Genomic DNA, 17,971 nt, shown 5'->3' on the forward strand with positions numbered 1-17,971 from the left:
TCTGCTTATTTAAACTCCAAGTTATTCTAGTTTCTGAACTTTCTAAATACTTTATACTCTATGGTAGGAATGGGGAAAGAGGCAGGTTGTTTAGTGAGATTTGATCAGTCATTCCCTGTCCTAATTTCTAAACCTGCCCCTGACAAATACTCCAAAATCCTCATCACAGATATAACCCTTTTAACCAAAAGAGGGAGGATAAAACTCACAGTAGAGCAGAGGTGGGCAAACTACGGCCCGCGGGACCCTCCTGCCCAGCCCCTGAGCTCCTGTCCCGGGAGGCTAGCCTCCGGCCCCTCCCCTGCTGTTCCCCCTCCCCCACAGCCTCAGTGCACTGTGCTGCCGGTCTATGCTCAGGGCGGCTGGGCAGCGCAGCTGCAAAGCCCAGCCTGACCTGGTGCTCTGTGCTGCGCTGTGGTATGGCTGGCTCCAGCCGGGCGGCGCGGCTGTAATGCCGCCAGCCACCAGTGCTCCAGGCAGCACGGTAAGGTGGCAGGGAGTGGGGGGGCTGGATAGAGGACAGGGGAGTTTGGGGTGTGGATAGGGGTCAGGGCGGTCAGAGGGCAGGGAACAGGGAGGTTGAATGGGGGCAGAGGTCCCAGGGGGCAGTCAGGAAGGAGGGGGCGTTGGATGGGGTGGCTGGGGGCAGTCAGGGAGCAGGGGGGGTTGGATAGAGGGCAGGGGAGTTCGGGGTGGTGGTCAGGGGGCAGGGGTGTGGATAGGGGTCAGGGTAGTCTGAGGGCGGGGAACGGGGGGGGGTTGAATGGGTGCAGGGGTCCCGGGGGGCAGTCAGGAAGGAGGGGGGTTTGGATGGAGTGGCGGGAGCAGTCGGGGTGTGGGTTCCAGGGGCAGTCAGGGGACAGGGAGCGGGGGGGCGGGCATCAGGGAACGGGGGGGTTGGATGAGGCAGGAGTCCTGGGGATGAGAAGCAGGGGGGGATAGGGGCCAGGGGCCGCCTGGCTGTTTGGGGAGGCACAGCGTCCCCTAACCGGCCCTCTATTCAATTTCCAAAACCTGATGCAGCCTTCAAGCCAAAAAGTTTGCCCGCCCCTGCAGTAGAGCCTCATAACACTAATCCTTAATCATTCAGAAGTCACTGCTGAACAAAATTAAATAACGCCCTTTCCCCAGAGGGACAAATACGATGTCTTGGTAGAATTATTACTACTTTATCACTTATTTCTGCACAGTATTTTATTGAAAATCTTAACACCAAACATCCCATGTCTACAAGTGTCATGCTCCTCACAGAACTATATACATAAATAAGGTCAGACAACTCTGTGTTTCACCCTTTATAGCTATTATTATTATGAGATACAACCATAAAAAGTTAGAGGTGTTAAAAGGGGCAAAATTCTGCTCTCGCTAGAGGCCTGATCCTGAACCCACTGAAGTCCAGTGGGTTGTTATCATGGACTCCAATGGGAACAGGATCATACCTTTTTAAATTGGTGCAACTTCACAGAAATCAGGAGAACTGTACGAGTTTAACTGAGAATGTGGCCAGGATCTGACTCAATATTTCAAAACCGAAGGTTGAAACTGCAGATTTAACATCCAATAAAAGCAATTTTAACACAAAGGTGCAAATGTAGCTCTAGTGTAAGCATGCAGGGCTGGCTCCAGGTACCAGCCGAGCAAGCTCGTACTTGGGGCGGCAGATTCTACGGGGCAGCATTCCGCCCAATCCTAGGGTGGCACGGACGCTTTTTTTGTTTTTGTTTTTTTGTGTGGTTTTTTGGTTTTTTTTTTTTTTTGGGGGGGTTAGCTGATCCAGCTGCCCGGTAGGGGGCGATGGCGCGGAGGAGGGGAGCGCCCTGCTGGGAGCGGGCTGCACGCTCCGTCTGCCCCAGCCAGTGCCAGGTCTGTAGCAAACCCGGCAGAGCAGCCCACGTCCTTCCCTCCCTGCTGACCAGAGTGGTGTGGACCCCTCCCGGCAGGGGGTGCAGTGGTAGAGGCCGCGTGGTGAGCGGCCCGCTGAAGCCCTGGCCGCCCCCCCTTCTCTCCCTCCCCTCACTCCTTCTCCCTCCCCCCCGCTAGCCGGGGCACGTCTGCAGCGCAGGGAGTCCTCCTGCACCCTGGCTCCGGCCGCCCCGCAGGTTGTTTTTTTTGTTGTTTTTGTTTTTTTTCCTGTTTTGACACTCCGGCTGAGCCGCAGGTTTTGTTTTTTTTTTCTTTGCCGTTCTGGCCGCCCTGATTTTTTTTTTTTTTTTTTGCTTGGGGTGGCAAAAAAGCCAGAGCCGGCCCTGTAAGCATGACAAAAAATCTCATTGAACTTGGCCCAAAGTCAAGCTTTAAACTGTTTCCAAGATTTGTTAGTTTGGAATGAAACCTACATTACTAGTTTTAAACTATCACATTTGCCCTCTCTTTACCTGTTAAACATATGAACTGAAATTATAATATGAACTGCCAACAACACAACTTCACAAAGAATTTTGCAACCATAGAGATTTCTTTAAGAGATTTAAAACCTTGTTTATACAAGATTTAAAAGTCAATTATGTTCTGGGGGGACAAGGTGGATAAGTTAATATCTTTTATTGGACCAACTTATGCTGGTAAGAGACAAGCTTCTGCACTTACATAGAGCTCTTCTTCAGTAAGAGCTCTGTGTAAGCTCGAAAGCTTGTCTCTCTCACCAGCAAAAGTTGGTCCAATAATAGATATCACCTCACCCCACCTTGCCTCTCTAATATCCTGGGACCAACACGGCTACAACAACACTGCATACGATTATGTTCTGCACAGCTGCATATCTGGGACAATTCCATATTCAGTGCTGTAAGACTGTTCCTGCTAAATTAACAAGAATGTGTTCTGAGACTATTTTTAATCTATAGTTTTACTTGGTATATTTTATATAACCTGTAATTTAAATGATAAATCTTGTTTGCCTTATTCAGATGAGTAGCCTCCTTGGCTAGGGTTACCATATTTCAATAGTGCAAAAAGAGGACACTCCACGGGACCCCGCCCCAACTCCGCCCCGTCCCCTTCCCTGCCCCCACCCCAACTCCGCCCCCTCCCCTGAGCACCCCACATTCCCCCTCCTCCCTCCCGCCCCCCGGCTGCTGCTGCGCTGGGGCAGTTGCTTCGGCCCCCGCCGCGGTGGAGAGCAGCGGGAGCCAGGAAAGTTGGAGCCCGGGGAGGAGGCGGTCCCCTTACCATGCCTCCCTATTTTCCCGGACATGTTCGGCTTTTTGGAAATTCCTCCCGGACGGGGATTTGAGGACCAAAAAGCAGGACATGTCTGGGAAAATCCGGTCATATGGTAACCCTACCTCTGACACTCACCTCTCTCTCCACTGGAGGGACTCCCCTGTCCATAACTGTCCCGGGGCCTTCCTTTAAAGGGGCATCCCCATATCAGCGGGGTCTACTTGGAAAAGATAATATTTACTCCCTTGTGTGGCTGAGCTGGGCTGTGACAATCCAACCCCATCATGAGTACTGTGAGAAATGGGGCACAACACTAACCAAGGCAGTGTCATTTCAGGGACTGTATGGGCCTCGAAGTTCAAACAAACAAGCTATATAAAGTCCTTTTCTTTACTGGGAAGCCAAATGGAAGTTTTTCTAGAAGGGTATTTTTAGAAATCTCAGTATAATGACAAATTTCAAGCTCAGTTAAATAACTTTTTTGTGAAATGATGCAGAGCACAATTAGTACAGAGACATGAATAGTGAGAGATCCAAACTGTTTTGCCTGATATTGTGTAAAAATGTGTGTAACTTTGATATAGAAGGCCTTGCCAAACTAATTATCGAAGCATATGAAACCATCATCGTAGACAGTGACTTGTTTATACTGCTCTATATACTATACGTGTTTCTCAATCTGGGAGTCATGATTTATTTGATAATTTATATGGTAAAAATGAGAAAATAAGCAATTTTTCAGTAATGCTGTGATACTTGGTATTTTTATGTCTGATTTTGTAAGCAAGTAGTTTTTAAGTGAGGGGTACTCAAGACAAATCAGCCTCCTGAAGGAGGTACAGTAGTCTGGAAACATTGACAACCACCGCTCTAATTGACCTGGATCAAGAATGTCTTTGTTTTACTTTCTATTTCTACAGCATTAAAATACAGTCGCAGAAGAATTTTTTTAATCATGTTTTTAAGAAATTTCATAAATGGACCACTGCACTTCCCCCAAATTAATGAGTCTGATGTTTCATTTTTTAAGACCAAAGGTCCCTGCATCTTCCAAGTATTAGAGTGAGTTGTTTTCCAGAAACCCAAAGGTGGAAGTTCATTAGCAATCTATTTGTGTGTAATACATTTTATAGTAACAAATAAAAAGGAAGTCACAACTGGTTTAGTCAAATTTGCTTCCTGCCCTCTACTCAGGGACATATCTCCCTGCTGTCAACAGGTCTCTCCGGAAACAGCAAAAGAAAGATCCCAGATCAGTCTGTGAAACTGAAAAGGGTATTCCCAGAAACACTGAGAAAATTAATGCCAAGGGTTTTTGTTACACTTTACCAGGGAGATCAGGAGTGAATGCACCAAACCGAAAACTCACTGCTGCGGAAATAAACACTCAGGGCTAGACTCTGCTTGGAGACAGCAGAATCTGCTACCATTTGCTGCTCTGAGATGTACAGTGCCTCACAGAGCTGGGGAAAGGAGGCAAGACCGTGGCTGGCAGTGCAGGAGAGAGTAAGGTGCATCGCTGGCCTCCCCTCTGCGCTGCTATGGTGCCGAGCACCCCCCTCGCCGGGCCCCCCAGGCGGGGGGTGAGGTGACACTCCCACGTGCCCCAGGCCGGGCCAAGCCGCGGTAGGGTCCCTGTCCCTTTAAGAGTGGGGCTGGGCTGAGCCGAGCCGGCGGGGGGTGGTTCCGCTCCTGGCTGCAGCCTGATGCCGGAGCCTGGGCTGGAGCCAGGCTCGTCTCCTGCACCAGCTCCTGGCGAGGCTTTGCTGCGGCTCCCCCAGCCGGGCCGGGCCGCCGCATGGTAGTGGGGGGTTGCTTGAGGCAGGGCAGGACCCGGTGGGACCGAGGACTGAACAGGCCTGGCAGGGCGGTGCGGGGGCTGCTGGAGGGGAAAACTGGGGAAGGGGTGGCATGGCCTCAACCCCCCGGGACTGCCTGCCCCGTGGAGGAGGCAGAGGGTGCAAGCCGCAACAGGACCCCAGCCCCCCGGGGGAGGGGATCTGGGGCCAGCCCGGGGAGGCAGGAGCAGCCCCGGGGGTGCTGGGCATGTGCAGGGCAGAGCCCCAGGAGAGCCCCAGCCCCGTGGCGGGCAGCGCTGCAGAGGGGGAGCCCCAGGCAGGGGGAGCCGGGCCGCCCGCACCCACCTCTCGTGGCCGCTCCATGCTGCTCCCAGTACCGCTTTCTGCCAGTGCGGCTGCCCTGTCAGCCGCTTTTGCATCTTTAAATAGCCGTCCGGGGGAAATCCCGGACATTTTTAGCTTTTTACAAATTCCCCCCCGGACGGCTATTTAAAGACCCAAAAGCCGGACATGTCCGGGGAAACCCGGACGTATGGTAACTCTATCCTTGGCCACCAGTTAACTTGCTAAAGGTCCAATTCTTCCACTTTTACTCATGTTGAGTAGTGTAGAACTTTAATTTCAAAAGGTAAAAAGAGCAGAACTGGATCTTAAATTTGGGGTTTCATATTGAAGTTAAAGGACAGTTCTATCCTGAAAATTCTATCATCTTCATCCATGGGTCTTCTCCCTGTGTGTATTCAAAGTAATATTTTAGTGGCTTTATTTGAGTACGTTTGTACACATGTTGGCTCTGTAGGGTTACATAGAGAGAACAGGATTCTATTTCTGCTCAGCTACCAGCTACAAAATTAACTAAAATTCTGCCTTCAGTGATTGGGGGACAAAAAGGCAGTTACACCAGTGTAATGGAGAGCAGAATCTGAACACTGGGGTTGCTCAGCTGTTACAGACTGTAGAATTTGGCCTGCAGAATCCTTTTTTTTTTTTTTTGTAACCACACTTTAAATTTCTAAATAAAGAACTTATAAAAAAAATTAAGGTGGAGGGAGTGTGAGTTGAATCTAACTAACACCCCAAAAACATTGCACTGTGTATAGCTTTTTAAGAAGAAATCCCAAATGTTAGAATGACAAACCCTGAATGCTAGAACTAAGGTGAATAGTTGAAGGAATCTAGCCAGATCCCTGCTGTCAGGTAATTCTTCGTTGCTCAATATCACTGCACCCAACTTATACTACCCACCCAACCTTAGTGTTTCTCCCTAATGTTTGCGAAAACATATGAAGTGTGAAAGTAACATTTTATTAGGGCACTGTAAGCCAGCTGGAGAAAATAATATATCCACATGTAGCAGTGTGGGATTCTAGTGCTTAAAATCACTGAGGCATGGAAATTATCATCCATTATTAATAAAGCAAAATCACTCACACGTACCATATCCAAGAATAGTGATAGAATATGGGCTTGTAAAAAAAAAAAAAAACTTTTAAAGGTGGGGATAAATGTTTCTCACTGAATTCTAACCTAACGTCCTGGTAATGAACCCCAGTTTCGATATAATATAACCAAAAGTATTTCAAAAGCACTAGGGTCGAAATCCTGGCCCATTGAAGTCAATGGGAGTTTTGCCACTGACTTCAACTTAGCCAGGATCTCGCTTCACTAGTTTTATTAAGCTTTCTCCAGAAAGTACTCTAATCCAAAGATAAAAAGCGTATTTTAAATCAATAAAGTCTTTATATTGACCCTTCCTCAAAACAAATACTGTTCCACCAGATAATCCCATACAAAGTACTCAGCAGCTATAGAGTGACTTTCCTTAAACCATGTCTGCTTCTCCCTTTTAAAAACTGTTGACAGTCTTGCAAAAATAGCATCAGATGATGACCAGATATTTGGGTAGAAATGTTACAATAATAAAGCAATAAGACAATGCATATTTTAGCTTCCCTGGTTTATAAACTAGACAGATTTTATTTAGCCTTTCCAATCCTATTGTACATGAGATTAATTTATGTAATAAATTATCCATTTCACTGATATAGGACATTACCAATCAAATTTTATTTTAAATAACATTCACAGAGAAAACTAGTCCCAGTGGTGCTGAATTTTATTATTATATATTTAGTTATTTGGTATGGTGGTAGTGAGGCACTGATATCTTAATAAATATAGTTGTTTAACCTACAGGTGTTTAAAAATGTCAAAACAAAACTCTTAATTTTTTTTTTCAGTTTACTGAAACAATTTGGCAAATTTGACACAACTTCACAAAATATTTCAGTTGACCCAAACCCGCATTTTCCAATAGGAAAGAAATGTCAACTGAAATATTTTGCCTTGCTCTAATAGCCAGACTAGGAGTTAATTTCATTTACAATTCTACATAATTTCATTTCTTTATTTTGCCTTACCCTAATTATAATCAAACCATAAATTTACATTGTCTTATATTTTTGTATCTGAGTTCATCTTTTCAGCAGATGAACTATGTCATTCAGCCTTGCAGTCTAACACCTCACCTATACTTGATTTAAAGTAATAATAGGAAAGATGCATGCCTTAAGAATTGGGTTGTTGTATGATGGGCGGGACTGGAGAAGAACCTAGGTTTTTTCAGGCAACAAGGTAGTAACCCTTTACCTTTCCCTGTATCTAGAGAACTTGAACTGTGTTAAGCCCTGGGGGCTTTTCGCCTTCCTCTGCAGTGTGGGGCACGGGTCACTTGCTGGAAGATTCTCTGCACCTTGAAGTCTTTAAACCATGATTTGAGGACTTCAATGGCTCAGATACAGGAGTGGGTGGGTGAGATTCTGTGGCCTGCTTGGCAGGAGGTCAGACTAGATGATCATAATGTTCCCTTCTGACCTTAAAGTCTATGATTCTATTATTCTAACTCTTACATGGGATTTTTAATATGATTAGGCCAAAATGGATTTGTCTGGCCATTATAAAAAATTATGTTCTAGACTTCATGGTAGGCCTAAGGGAGCTTAGTTGTGGAAACCATATACCATGCCAATGGACTGAAAATTGGTGCTTCCATTTTCAAAAGGAATTATAACATAATTATATATTTCAAATAGCCATTCATTATTTCCAGGGCCAATAAAAATGTCTTGCCAATTTGCGACAAATACCTCCAAGTCATACTAATATTCAGCTAAGTGAGCACGCCAGTTAATTATTTTCTGTTAGCTCTTTTTACATTAATTACCAATTCTTGACATGGCATCTTACAAGCATCTTATAAAACCCGGTGATTTAAATCAAATTCATAATTATTAACTACAATTAGGGTCCCTTTTAAAAGAAAATGATCGTCCCTAACAAAGACTAATTTTTTTTGCCAGTTTGGGGGTTCCATTAGTACAATGTGTTACAGCCATTTTAATTGGTTGCTACATATTGGATTTCATATTGTTATATCATCATCTAGCCTAACATTTAATGCCCTAAAGGTTAATTCCATTATACATTAATCTGCTGCATGTATAGTTAATTATAGATGGGATAAGCCATATTTCATCTATCATGCATTTATGCATTTTACAAATTGGATTTATCACACATCTTTGACCACCTAACCTGCATTCTTCCCAATAATCCATTTCTCTGGCACATGTTTTAGTATCCCAACCCCTGAGCAATTTCAATTGGCCACTGTTTTTCAAGATCTGCTTTCCAGAGAAATGTTTTCTTCTCCAACCTCAACCCCAAAGTGGAACTTTCTCCACTAAGATACATGATGGATTTTTTTCTGGCTGGGGCTGCACTGGGTCTCTGCAGGTATCCTGAGCCTCCCCCTGTGGGAGGGCAGACAGTGCCTGGTGCATCTGTATTCAGGTCCATACCTTCTGCCTTCAGGCCCTGCAGACTCCTTTATAGTGCACGTAGCCCAGCACAGAGTTTGCTGGCAAGTGCCTTCCTCCACCACCTGAGGGCCACGATACAAATGACAGTTCTTATCTCCAGCTGAGAGGTCTTTCCTGAGACCTCTGAGTTACCAGTCTTTTCATAGAATCATTGAATATCAGATTGGAAGGAACCTCAGGAGGTCATCTAGTCCAACCCCCTGCTCAAAGCAGGACCAATTCCCAACTAAATCATCCCAGCCAGGGCTTTGTCAAGCCTGACCTTAAAAACCTCTAAGGAAGGAGATTTCACCACCTCCCTAGGTAACCCATTCCAGTGCTTCACCACCCTCCTAGTGAAAAAGTTTTTCCTAATATCCAACCTAAACCTCCCCCACTGCAATTTGAGACCATTACTCCTTGTTCTGTCATCTGGTACCACTGAGAACAGTCTAGATCCATCCTCTTTGGAACCCCCTTTCAGGTAGTTGAAGGAGCTATCAAATCCCCCCTCATTCTTCTCTTCTGCAGACTAAACAATCCCAGTTCCCTCAGGCTCTCCTCATAAGTCATGTGCTCCAGCCCCCTAATCATTTTTACTGCCCTCCGCTGGACTCTTTCCAATTTTTCCACATCCTTCTTGCTGTGTGGGGCCCAAAACTGGACACAGTACTCCAGATGAGGCCTCACCAATGTCGAATAAAGGGGAATGAGGAGATAACTGGGTCTGTGGCAATGCCCCTACTTATACAGCCACAAATGCCGTTAGCCTTCTTGGCAACAGGGGCACACTGTCGACTCATATCCAGCTTCTCGTCCACTGTAACCCCTAGGTCCTTTTCTGCAGAACTGCTTCCTAGCCATTCGGTCCCTAGTCTGTAACAGTGAATGGGATTCTTCCGTCCTAAGTGCAGGACTCTGCACTTGTCCTTGTTGAACCTCATCAGGTTTCTTTTGGCCCAATCCTCTAATTTGTCTAGGTCCCTCTGTATCCTATCCCTACCCTCCAGCGTATCTACCATTCCTCTCAATTTAGTGTCATCTGCAAACTTGCTGGGAGTGGAGTCCACGCCATCCTCCAGAACATTATTGAAAATATTGAACAAAACCAGCCCCAGGACTGACCCTTGGGGCACTCCGCTTGATACCGGCTGCCAACTAGACATGGAGCCATTGATCACTACCCATTGAGCCCGACGATCTAGCCAGCTTTCTATCCACCTTATAGTCCATTCATCCAACCCATACTTCTTTAACTTGCTGGCAAGAACACTGTGGGAGACCATATCAAAAGTTTTGCTAAAGTCAAGGAATAACACATCCATTGCTTTCCCCTCATCCACAGACCCAGTTATCTCCTCATAGAAGGCAATTAGGTTAGTCAGGGATGACTTGCCCTTGGTGAATCCATGCTGACTGTTCCTGATCACTTTCCTCTCCTCTAAGTGCTTCAGAATTGATTCCTTGAGGACCTGCTCCATGATTTTTCCAGGGACTGAGGTGAGGCTGACTGGCCTGTAGTTCCCCGAATCCTCCTCCTTCCCTTTTTTTAGAGATGGGGACTACTTCAGCCTTTTTCCAGTCATCCGGGACCTCCCCCGATCGCCATGAGTTTTCAAAGATAATGGCCAAAGGCTCTGCAATTTCATCCGTCAACTCCTTTAGCACCCTTGGATGCAGTGCATCCGGCCCCATGGACTTGTGCTCATTGAGTTTTTCTAAATAGTCCCGAACCACTTCTTTCTCCACAAAGGGCTGGTCACCTCCTCCCCATACTGTGCTGCCCGGTGCAGCAGTCTGGGAGCTGATCTTCTTTGTGAAGACAGAGGCAAAAAAAGCATTGAGTACACTAGCTTTTTCCACATCCTCTGTCACTAAGTTGCCTCCCTCATTCGGTAAGGGGCCCACACTTTCCTTGACTTTCTTCTTATTGCTAACATTCCCGAAGAAACCCTTCTTGTTCCTTTTAACATCTCTTGCTAGCTGCAACTCCAAGTGTGATTTGGCCTTCCTGATTTCACTCCTGCATGCCTGAGCAATATTTTTATCCTCCTCCCTGGTCATTTTTACAAGAACCTCCTCAGGACTTGGACAATAGCTTCAGCAACCAGGTCTATAGCAGCCTCCGAGGGGAAGGATCTCCTCCTGCTATATAACCCCTATCTAGGCACATAGGTAGTGGAGTCCCCCTTTGTGCACCGGAGGTTGATCCTGGCTTGCACCATCAGAATCTGAGACCTGGCCTAGGGTCGGAGGGACTGGTGGACCCTGCAGTGTTTGGCCAGTTCATGAGGCTGCCCACCCTGCGTGACCCCATTGTGTGCTCAGTCTCCCTGCCAGTTCCCTTTGTTGTTTCTCTTTGACTTCATTCCCATCACTGTTTTTGCATTTGTTGTCACCAGTATTTACTGAGGCTTGGGTTCAATTGCCCCTTCCCTTCAGCTGAGGGGGAGGGCCTCTAGGTTTGGGCAGGCTTAGGCCCACTGTCTCCCAGTAATCACAACAGGTATACACCTACCAACTTTGGCAACAAATGAGGTAGGGGGTCTTATGGACAACAGTCTCCTTCACTACACATCCGTGATTCATCCTCAGAGCAGGTCCAGCCTGTGCACTGGGTTCCTATTAAAAATGTGATTGCGCAAAGACTATATCATAATGCATATGCAACCGGAGGCCCAAATAAAATTTCACAGGGAACCTTAACTCTGGCAGTTCACAACTTCTTAATACTTGGATTTACTGCCTCCTCCACACTGCTTTGATGTCAAGTAACAGGGGGAAAATTAAGAGCACAAGAGAGACTGACTCCCTCCTCTGTGCCTGGGTCCACAGCAGCCCCCAGCAACCAGGAGGAGCAACTGCAGGGAAAGTCCTGCCTTGCCTCTGGTGTCCCACCCTCGAGCATGCAGATGGAATGATTCAGGGAATTTAGCTGTCAAACTCTAACAAGTCTCTGTTGAGCATTGTGTTAACTGAGATTTTTCAAGGGCTTGTAAAGTGGCCAAATTTGGGATTTTTTTTTTTCATGGAAACAGGAAAAGGCACATCCCTGACAAAAAGGCAACTCCTCCTGCTAAATTTCAAGCCATTGCTCCAATGCATGAAGATGCTAGAGTTTCTCAACAAAATAGTTGCAAGAATTTTTTAACATGAGCAAAACAACATATTTTCCCCTAATATAATTCTCAGAAATTGTGGAAACATTTTCGCAGAAACTTTCTGAAAACCTTCAGCCTGCCACAGACACCCAGAATGGAAAATTTTAGCCCGAACAGTTAATTTGGCACAGTATAAGCAACTAAAACAGGGTCTTATAATAAGATATGTCGCACAACTTTATTTATTGGGTGAGCTACCACCTTCAGCTATAACAGATGAATAGATTTGTGTTAATTTAATATAGTTGAAAGTTTTCACTAGAAAGTCAGGACTGACATGAATAAAAATGCTTTTTTAAATTGAATTTCCCTTTTTTTCCCAGTGATATTTAAAAAAGAGAGAGAGAAAATAAATGTCATTTATGACAGTTGGCACAATTGACCTGACCACTCATTTGGAGTCGGTCAACTGTTGTGTAAATAAATAATTATAAAGATCCTAAAGTGAAAATTATTTACTTACTCGTGTAAAACAATAAAAGAAAAATCAGTTTAGTACAGGATGGTTTTACACAATAGCCCATAAAAGCACTTACTATGCCTTATAGATGATCCTGTCAAATTCTACTTAGATATTTTTAGTTCACTGAACTGCATTACAGTCTAGGCCATTTCCTAGCTTCCTATGCTCCAAACCTCTTCAAAAAGCTACATGTTTGTTGCTGTTGAGAATATTTTCTGCTGATGAATAAAAATGTGCTAGGATTTCATTGGTGATATTATAGAGATAGCAAAGCTCCCCTTTATAACTTGAGTGCCAAGCTGTGCTACATATATAAAAAAAAAAAACGTTCTGTGATTCCTGCTGTCAATGAAGGAAACATTTAGCTAGTTAAATGAAAAGACTAGCCAGGATATTAGCATCTTAGAATAGAGAGTGCCATTATTTACGGTCTTGGAACAGTATTGCCCTAAAAAGTCTTTAAAACTGTGGGCTATTTAAGTGGAAACCTCTCTCTGTTTCTCGCAATGCAGAACATATTCAGTAAAATAAAGGTGTGTTGCACATTGCCGATAAACTAATGTACCTTCCCTTTTCTCTTCCTTCCAGCCATTCATGGAAAAAAAAATCACAATCAATGCACTTCTGCTGCCTCAATACCAAAGAGTGCAATCCTGCTATCATTGAAGTAAACGATAGAACTCCCATTGATGTCACTGAAGGAGGATTAGTGTTAGGCATTAAATAGATAAGCACAAAGGAGAACCGAGAGGCTTGCAGGTTGCAAGCTGTAAACTGTTGTCTCCATAAGAATGTTTCCAATCACTTCAGTCTGGCATACAAATAATGTTTAGTTTAGCAGGGAAATAATCCTAAACATTTAGGAATCCTATTGGACTGATTAGCTTCATTTGTATCTTCTGTCCAAGAAATTGTAAAGTGAAAGATAAAGCATTATCATTTACATATATGAAATTTGGTTCACATTCCCCATGGTATGCTTACAAAAGAGGGTTCCAGAAAGGAACCAACTCTGTAAAACAAAAAATCGGAAGCAGCCTTAACTATTGTCTCACTACTGTGAGCCCAGAACATATTTTACTGCTTTAGAGACATCCTGTGTGGATATGTTGGAGGGCCAGGAGAGATGAGAGCACGAGGATCTCATTCTCCCTCTGTGTACCTGTGTGGGAGGCAGCCATAATTTATCACTGCTGGAGAGTGCAAGGAGGGCCTTTTCGCACAGATGGCAAGGTAATGTTCCCAGTCTTCAGCACTGGCAAGTGGCTACAACTTTTTTCACACATACGGCATGACCTCACTTCTCTGTACTGGCCTGATCCAATGCCCACTGAGGTCCCCTGAAGAGGTTCCCTTAACATCAGTGGATTTTGGATTTTCCCCACTTTGTCTCTGCATCATGACTTCAAATCACATATCCTTTGCTGTGGTGGACAATGCACTCCTGCTCCTTCAACGCTGACAGGAATAAGGCTATGCTAAGAAATGACTTTCATTTCCGTACCTCTCTGATAGCTGTACAAAACTCACTCTGCAGTACTTTCTTTAGGGATTGTAGCTTGTGTACTGGTACTTCTCCGGACTCTTGTAGTTTCTCCAGTAATTCAATTGCTCTTGCAACATCTGAATGGGTAAAAATAGGAATAAAGTTCAGAAAAGCAGAGATTTGACATGTAAGAATGATTAATATTCCAAATAAGTGGTATAGCGATGATCAATATTTTCAATGCACAATCAACTTTATCAATGCTTAATTAATTTGTTTTTGTGTTTATAACTCTTTAGCAGACAAGATAAAGTTCATTTCTGCAGGTAAACCACTTGAAATGTATACATTACCTTAAACTAATATATGTGTAGGCACTGCTGTTCAGAAATCTGAATCCTTCAGTACTGACATTACATGCGTATTTATCAATTAAAAGTACTCTTTTCTAAAAACAGATACCAGTGTAAGCAGATAATATACAGTGGTATGTTTAAAACAGAAATGTATAACTGCTTCCTTCTGCATTAAAGAGAACAGGACCAAAGAGGTATGGGGCATGCTTTCAAAGACTGAGTTAAAATTAGTCCTTATATAAGTCCATCTGGTATGATAATGGATAAGGAAAGAATTTAATCTTTTCTTTGTACAAACCTGGAAATATATACTAATATTTTCTTCAAGAATTGTTTTGCCTGTTGCTAGAAGAAGGCTTCTCTAGTGATTAGAGCACTGGCCCAGGGCTCTGAAGAGCCAAGTTCAATTCCCTGCTCTGCCATGTACTTCCTGGATGACTGTGGGAAAGTCACTCAGTATCTCTGCCTTGGTTCCTCATCTGTAAAATTGGGATAAAAGCACTTCCCTACCTCACAAGGATGTTGTGAGGATAAATATATTCAAGATTGTGAGATGTTCAAATAATGTGGTGATGGGGGCCGTATAAGCATGATAGATTTGTTCCATGTATTACTTGATGGAGGCTATCCAATGATCAAGGGAGGGAGCTGAGTCAGTCCACTTAGTTAAAATACATTTCTTTGCAAGAATTAACTGAAACAAGCAGCTGTAAGGGATGGATTCTAACCAGTGAAAGCTGTAGCATAGGTAGGGCTCAGACATTTTTACTACCATGTCATGGAAGCCTACGTTACAACTTCTGCTGCAGGAGCTGCACTGGAGGTGAATTACAGCCACAAAATTTGCTGAAGTAGATGAAGCCTGGCAACATTGTAATGTTGTCTTGATTGTCTGGTCATTCCCATTGCCTCTAATGTAGACTTATTTTAATTTCTACCCGTGCCATCACTAGCCAATTATAACAAAATACTAAAAATATCATAGTGTAGTCATATAGTGACTAAGGGAATATACAATGCTACATGCATGCAAAATATTTGAGGCATTTTAAATGTGATTTAGTTGCGTTTAAAAATAAAATCTTTATAATGAATGGAAATTACCTTAAATAACCCTCCTTCCCCATGATAAGATTGTAGTGTTTGTGACTGGGAGATTACACTAATTGAAACAATTCTTAGAATCCTCGTCTTGCAGTTTAGCTCTTCTGAGCAGATGTCCTATCTGGCACAGACATGAGAAGCTATTTAGAAATGGGGAAAGGATGGCTTCAGATGAGTGGTTTAAAGTATATTTTTTAATATTCATAATAATAGTTAAAAATGCAAAGAACAAAACTATCTTTCTCACAATGAAATACCTCCAAAAATGGCTCTTTACCAGATTCATAATTCTGACATTTCCCATTCAAACTGAGAGGTTCACAGTTAGTTAATTTTTAGACTTCCACTCCTTAGTCCTTGGCCCCAGCTTCAGCTGCTCTGCTCTATGCAGACAGTACAAAGCAGATGAAGGGCTGCATCTTAGAATTGCCCAATACTCTTTGCTGGCATAGCAGTTCTGATTGGACCTCTGCAGTTGCCAGACCTTAGAAAAGCCCTTCAGCTGCTCTAAATTACAAGGGGGGGTTGTTTTGTGTGGTTTTTTTTTACCCTGATTAGCGCAGTTTAGAGCTTCCTTCCTAGTCTTCCTCCCAAAATATACTGAGCAGAAGCGCAGTGCAGTTGCTGGCTGATCCCCTGCCCCCCCTATTTTATTCCCACTTAGCTGTTCTACCTCTAGTTCTGTGGATTCTCTGCTTCTCCCCACGTTCACTATGGTCCTGACTCCCACTGACATCAATGTTCTTTTGGCACCCTGATTCGGTAAAGTAACCCTATTCCTAAAGCAAATGCTTAATTAGCTCTAGGCATGTCATTTTCCTATTGAAATCAATTGGTTTTAAGTATATACTTAAAGATAAGCATGTGCTTAAGTGAATTCCTGAATTGGTGCCTGGATCATTCACAGTATGATTAATTGCATTTAGAAGTAGGACAAGCTTGCATTTAGTATTGCAATATATTGCAAAGAGAGGAACATGGTAGTACAAATGACAAATTCATGCTCTCTGATGTGAAATCAACAGGAGGTGAGTGCGTGAATTCCTAGGCAAAACTGAGTGCCAAGTTGTCATTTGCTGAAGTGGGCATCTCCCATTTTCTGATAGAGAAGTTGCCCATGAATAAACACAAATTCAGGCAGCACCCCATGAAAATGCTAATAAAGCAAAGCTTGTGAGTGTTCTTAAACTAAATAACGAAAACTACCAACGGTATTAACTTTACCAGTTGATGATATGCTGCCTATTATTTGTATTATCGTAGTACCTAGGAGTCCCAGTCAGGGGCCAGGACTCCATTATGCAAATTGTGGGAGGTATTACTTTTCATTATCTTGCTTACCATAACAAAAGTCATGAGTACTTTACTTTCTCCATGCTTTACTAGGGGAGTATAATACAGAATGTGTATGTAGATGGTGCTCCTGTGGGGGTTATCAAACCATAGCCACTATACCTGGTTTTCTTGAGTCAGACCTTCACCATGTGGGGAGTTGTGTTTGTAGTAATAAAGAATCCAGATGCAAATTAGAAAGACAGTATAAGCTTTATTAAGAAATGTAATTCAGCTGCAGGAGCAGGAGAGCTAGGGCTTTATTCTCCCACTGTGAGATAGGCTAGGAATATTGCTTACAAGGTATTGACTTTGCTGGGAGTTACACAGGCTCTGCGGTGAGAGAATAGAGCCCCAGACACTAATCTAAGCTGCAGAGAACAAGTTGAGAGTGATCTTCACAGACCCTCACTCATATAATCATCTCTATCAAGGATATTAAGTTCTAAGCATTACTTTATCAGGACAAAATTGTCCATCGCTGATCAGTGATCATGAAGGCAGGATACTTCCTCCCTAGCAATTTCTCAGAACTGTAAACCCTGCCACTGAAACCCAAAGTAAACCTTTCTGCTGATAACACATATACTTTATTTCAATATTTTATTTCTCATACTTTAAAACTCAAGATGTTCACTAGTTGAGCAAATGCAATTTTTAACTATATAAGCTTTATTGCACACTATTTGTTTTTCTAAAATGAAAGTCTGAGAAATACATATGTATACTTATTTCAAAAGATGAAACTCAAAGTCTTAGATGCTGTTGTAAGCTATAGTAAAAATTGAAGCATGACTGTCTGGGGTTTTGGGATGCTGAAAACAGTAAATTATTTACCCTTTGGCCCCAGGAGTTGGAAGATTTCCCAAGACTAGTAGCAAGTAAATAAATGATACCATTTAATTTATTGTTTCTGACATGAGCAAGTAATATAGCACTGGGAGTTTCCATTTGCAGGTAACATAAGGAAATTCCAGTGCTTAGAAAATATAATGAGAGACTATCAAGGTCCCTATTACAAAGACATTTTTAAAAAAAATTATATAACTTTCCATGTTCCCAAATTCATCCAATGCTGTAAAATAGATGTAGTGATCCAAGCTGTTGCTTGGAGATGTATTATCTCTCGATCATATTTCTTAACAACGTGCTGCGTCCCTTCCCTTATCACTGCTGGGCCTAGTGCTCTGACTCCATTTGGTAGTGACTTTAGGGATAATTTTCATGACAGAAGAATATATGAAG

The 17,971-nt window shown here is 43.5% G+C and overlaps 1 protein-coding gene across 2 annotated transcripts in view; it reads right to left on the reverse strand.

Moving 5' to 3' along the window:
• The window catches only part of LIN7A (lin-7 homolog A, crumbs cell polarity complex component), an 80,567-nt gene that overhangs the window by 35,526 nt on the left and 27,070 nt on the right, over positions 1-17,971 (reverse strand). Inside the window, exons 1-2 of one of the 2 annotated variants that reach the window (XM_054027329.1) lie at positions 15,395-15,483; positions 13,953-14,071 (exon numbers count right to left, since the gene is read on the reverse strand). Coding sequence is in view for 1 of the 2 variants with exons in the window: in XM_054027321.1 (XP_053883296.1) it covers positions 13,953-14,071 (119 nt within the window). In the remaining variant the exon portion in view is untranslated. Of the gene's footprint in view, positions 1-13,952; positions 14,072-15,394; positions 15,484-17,971 lie in introns of those variants that run through there. The other variant, XM_054027321.1, reaches the window with a different exon arrangement.

The sequence above is a fragment of the Malaclemys terrapin genome, chromosome 1 (genome assembly GCF_027887155.1).
Source record: "Malaclemys terrapin pileata isolate rMalTer1 chromosome 1, rMalTer1.hap1, whole genome shotgun sequence".
NCBI classification, from domain to species: domain Eukaryota; kingdom Metazoa; phylum Chordata; order Testudines; family Emydidae; genus Malaclemys; species Malaclemys terrapin.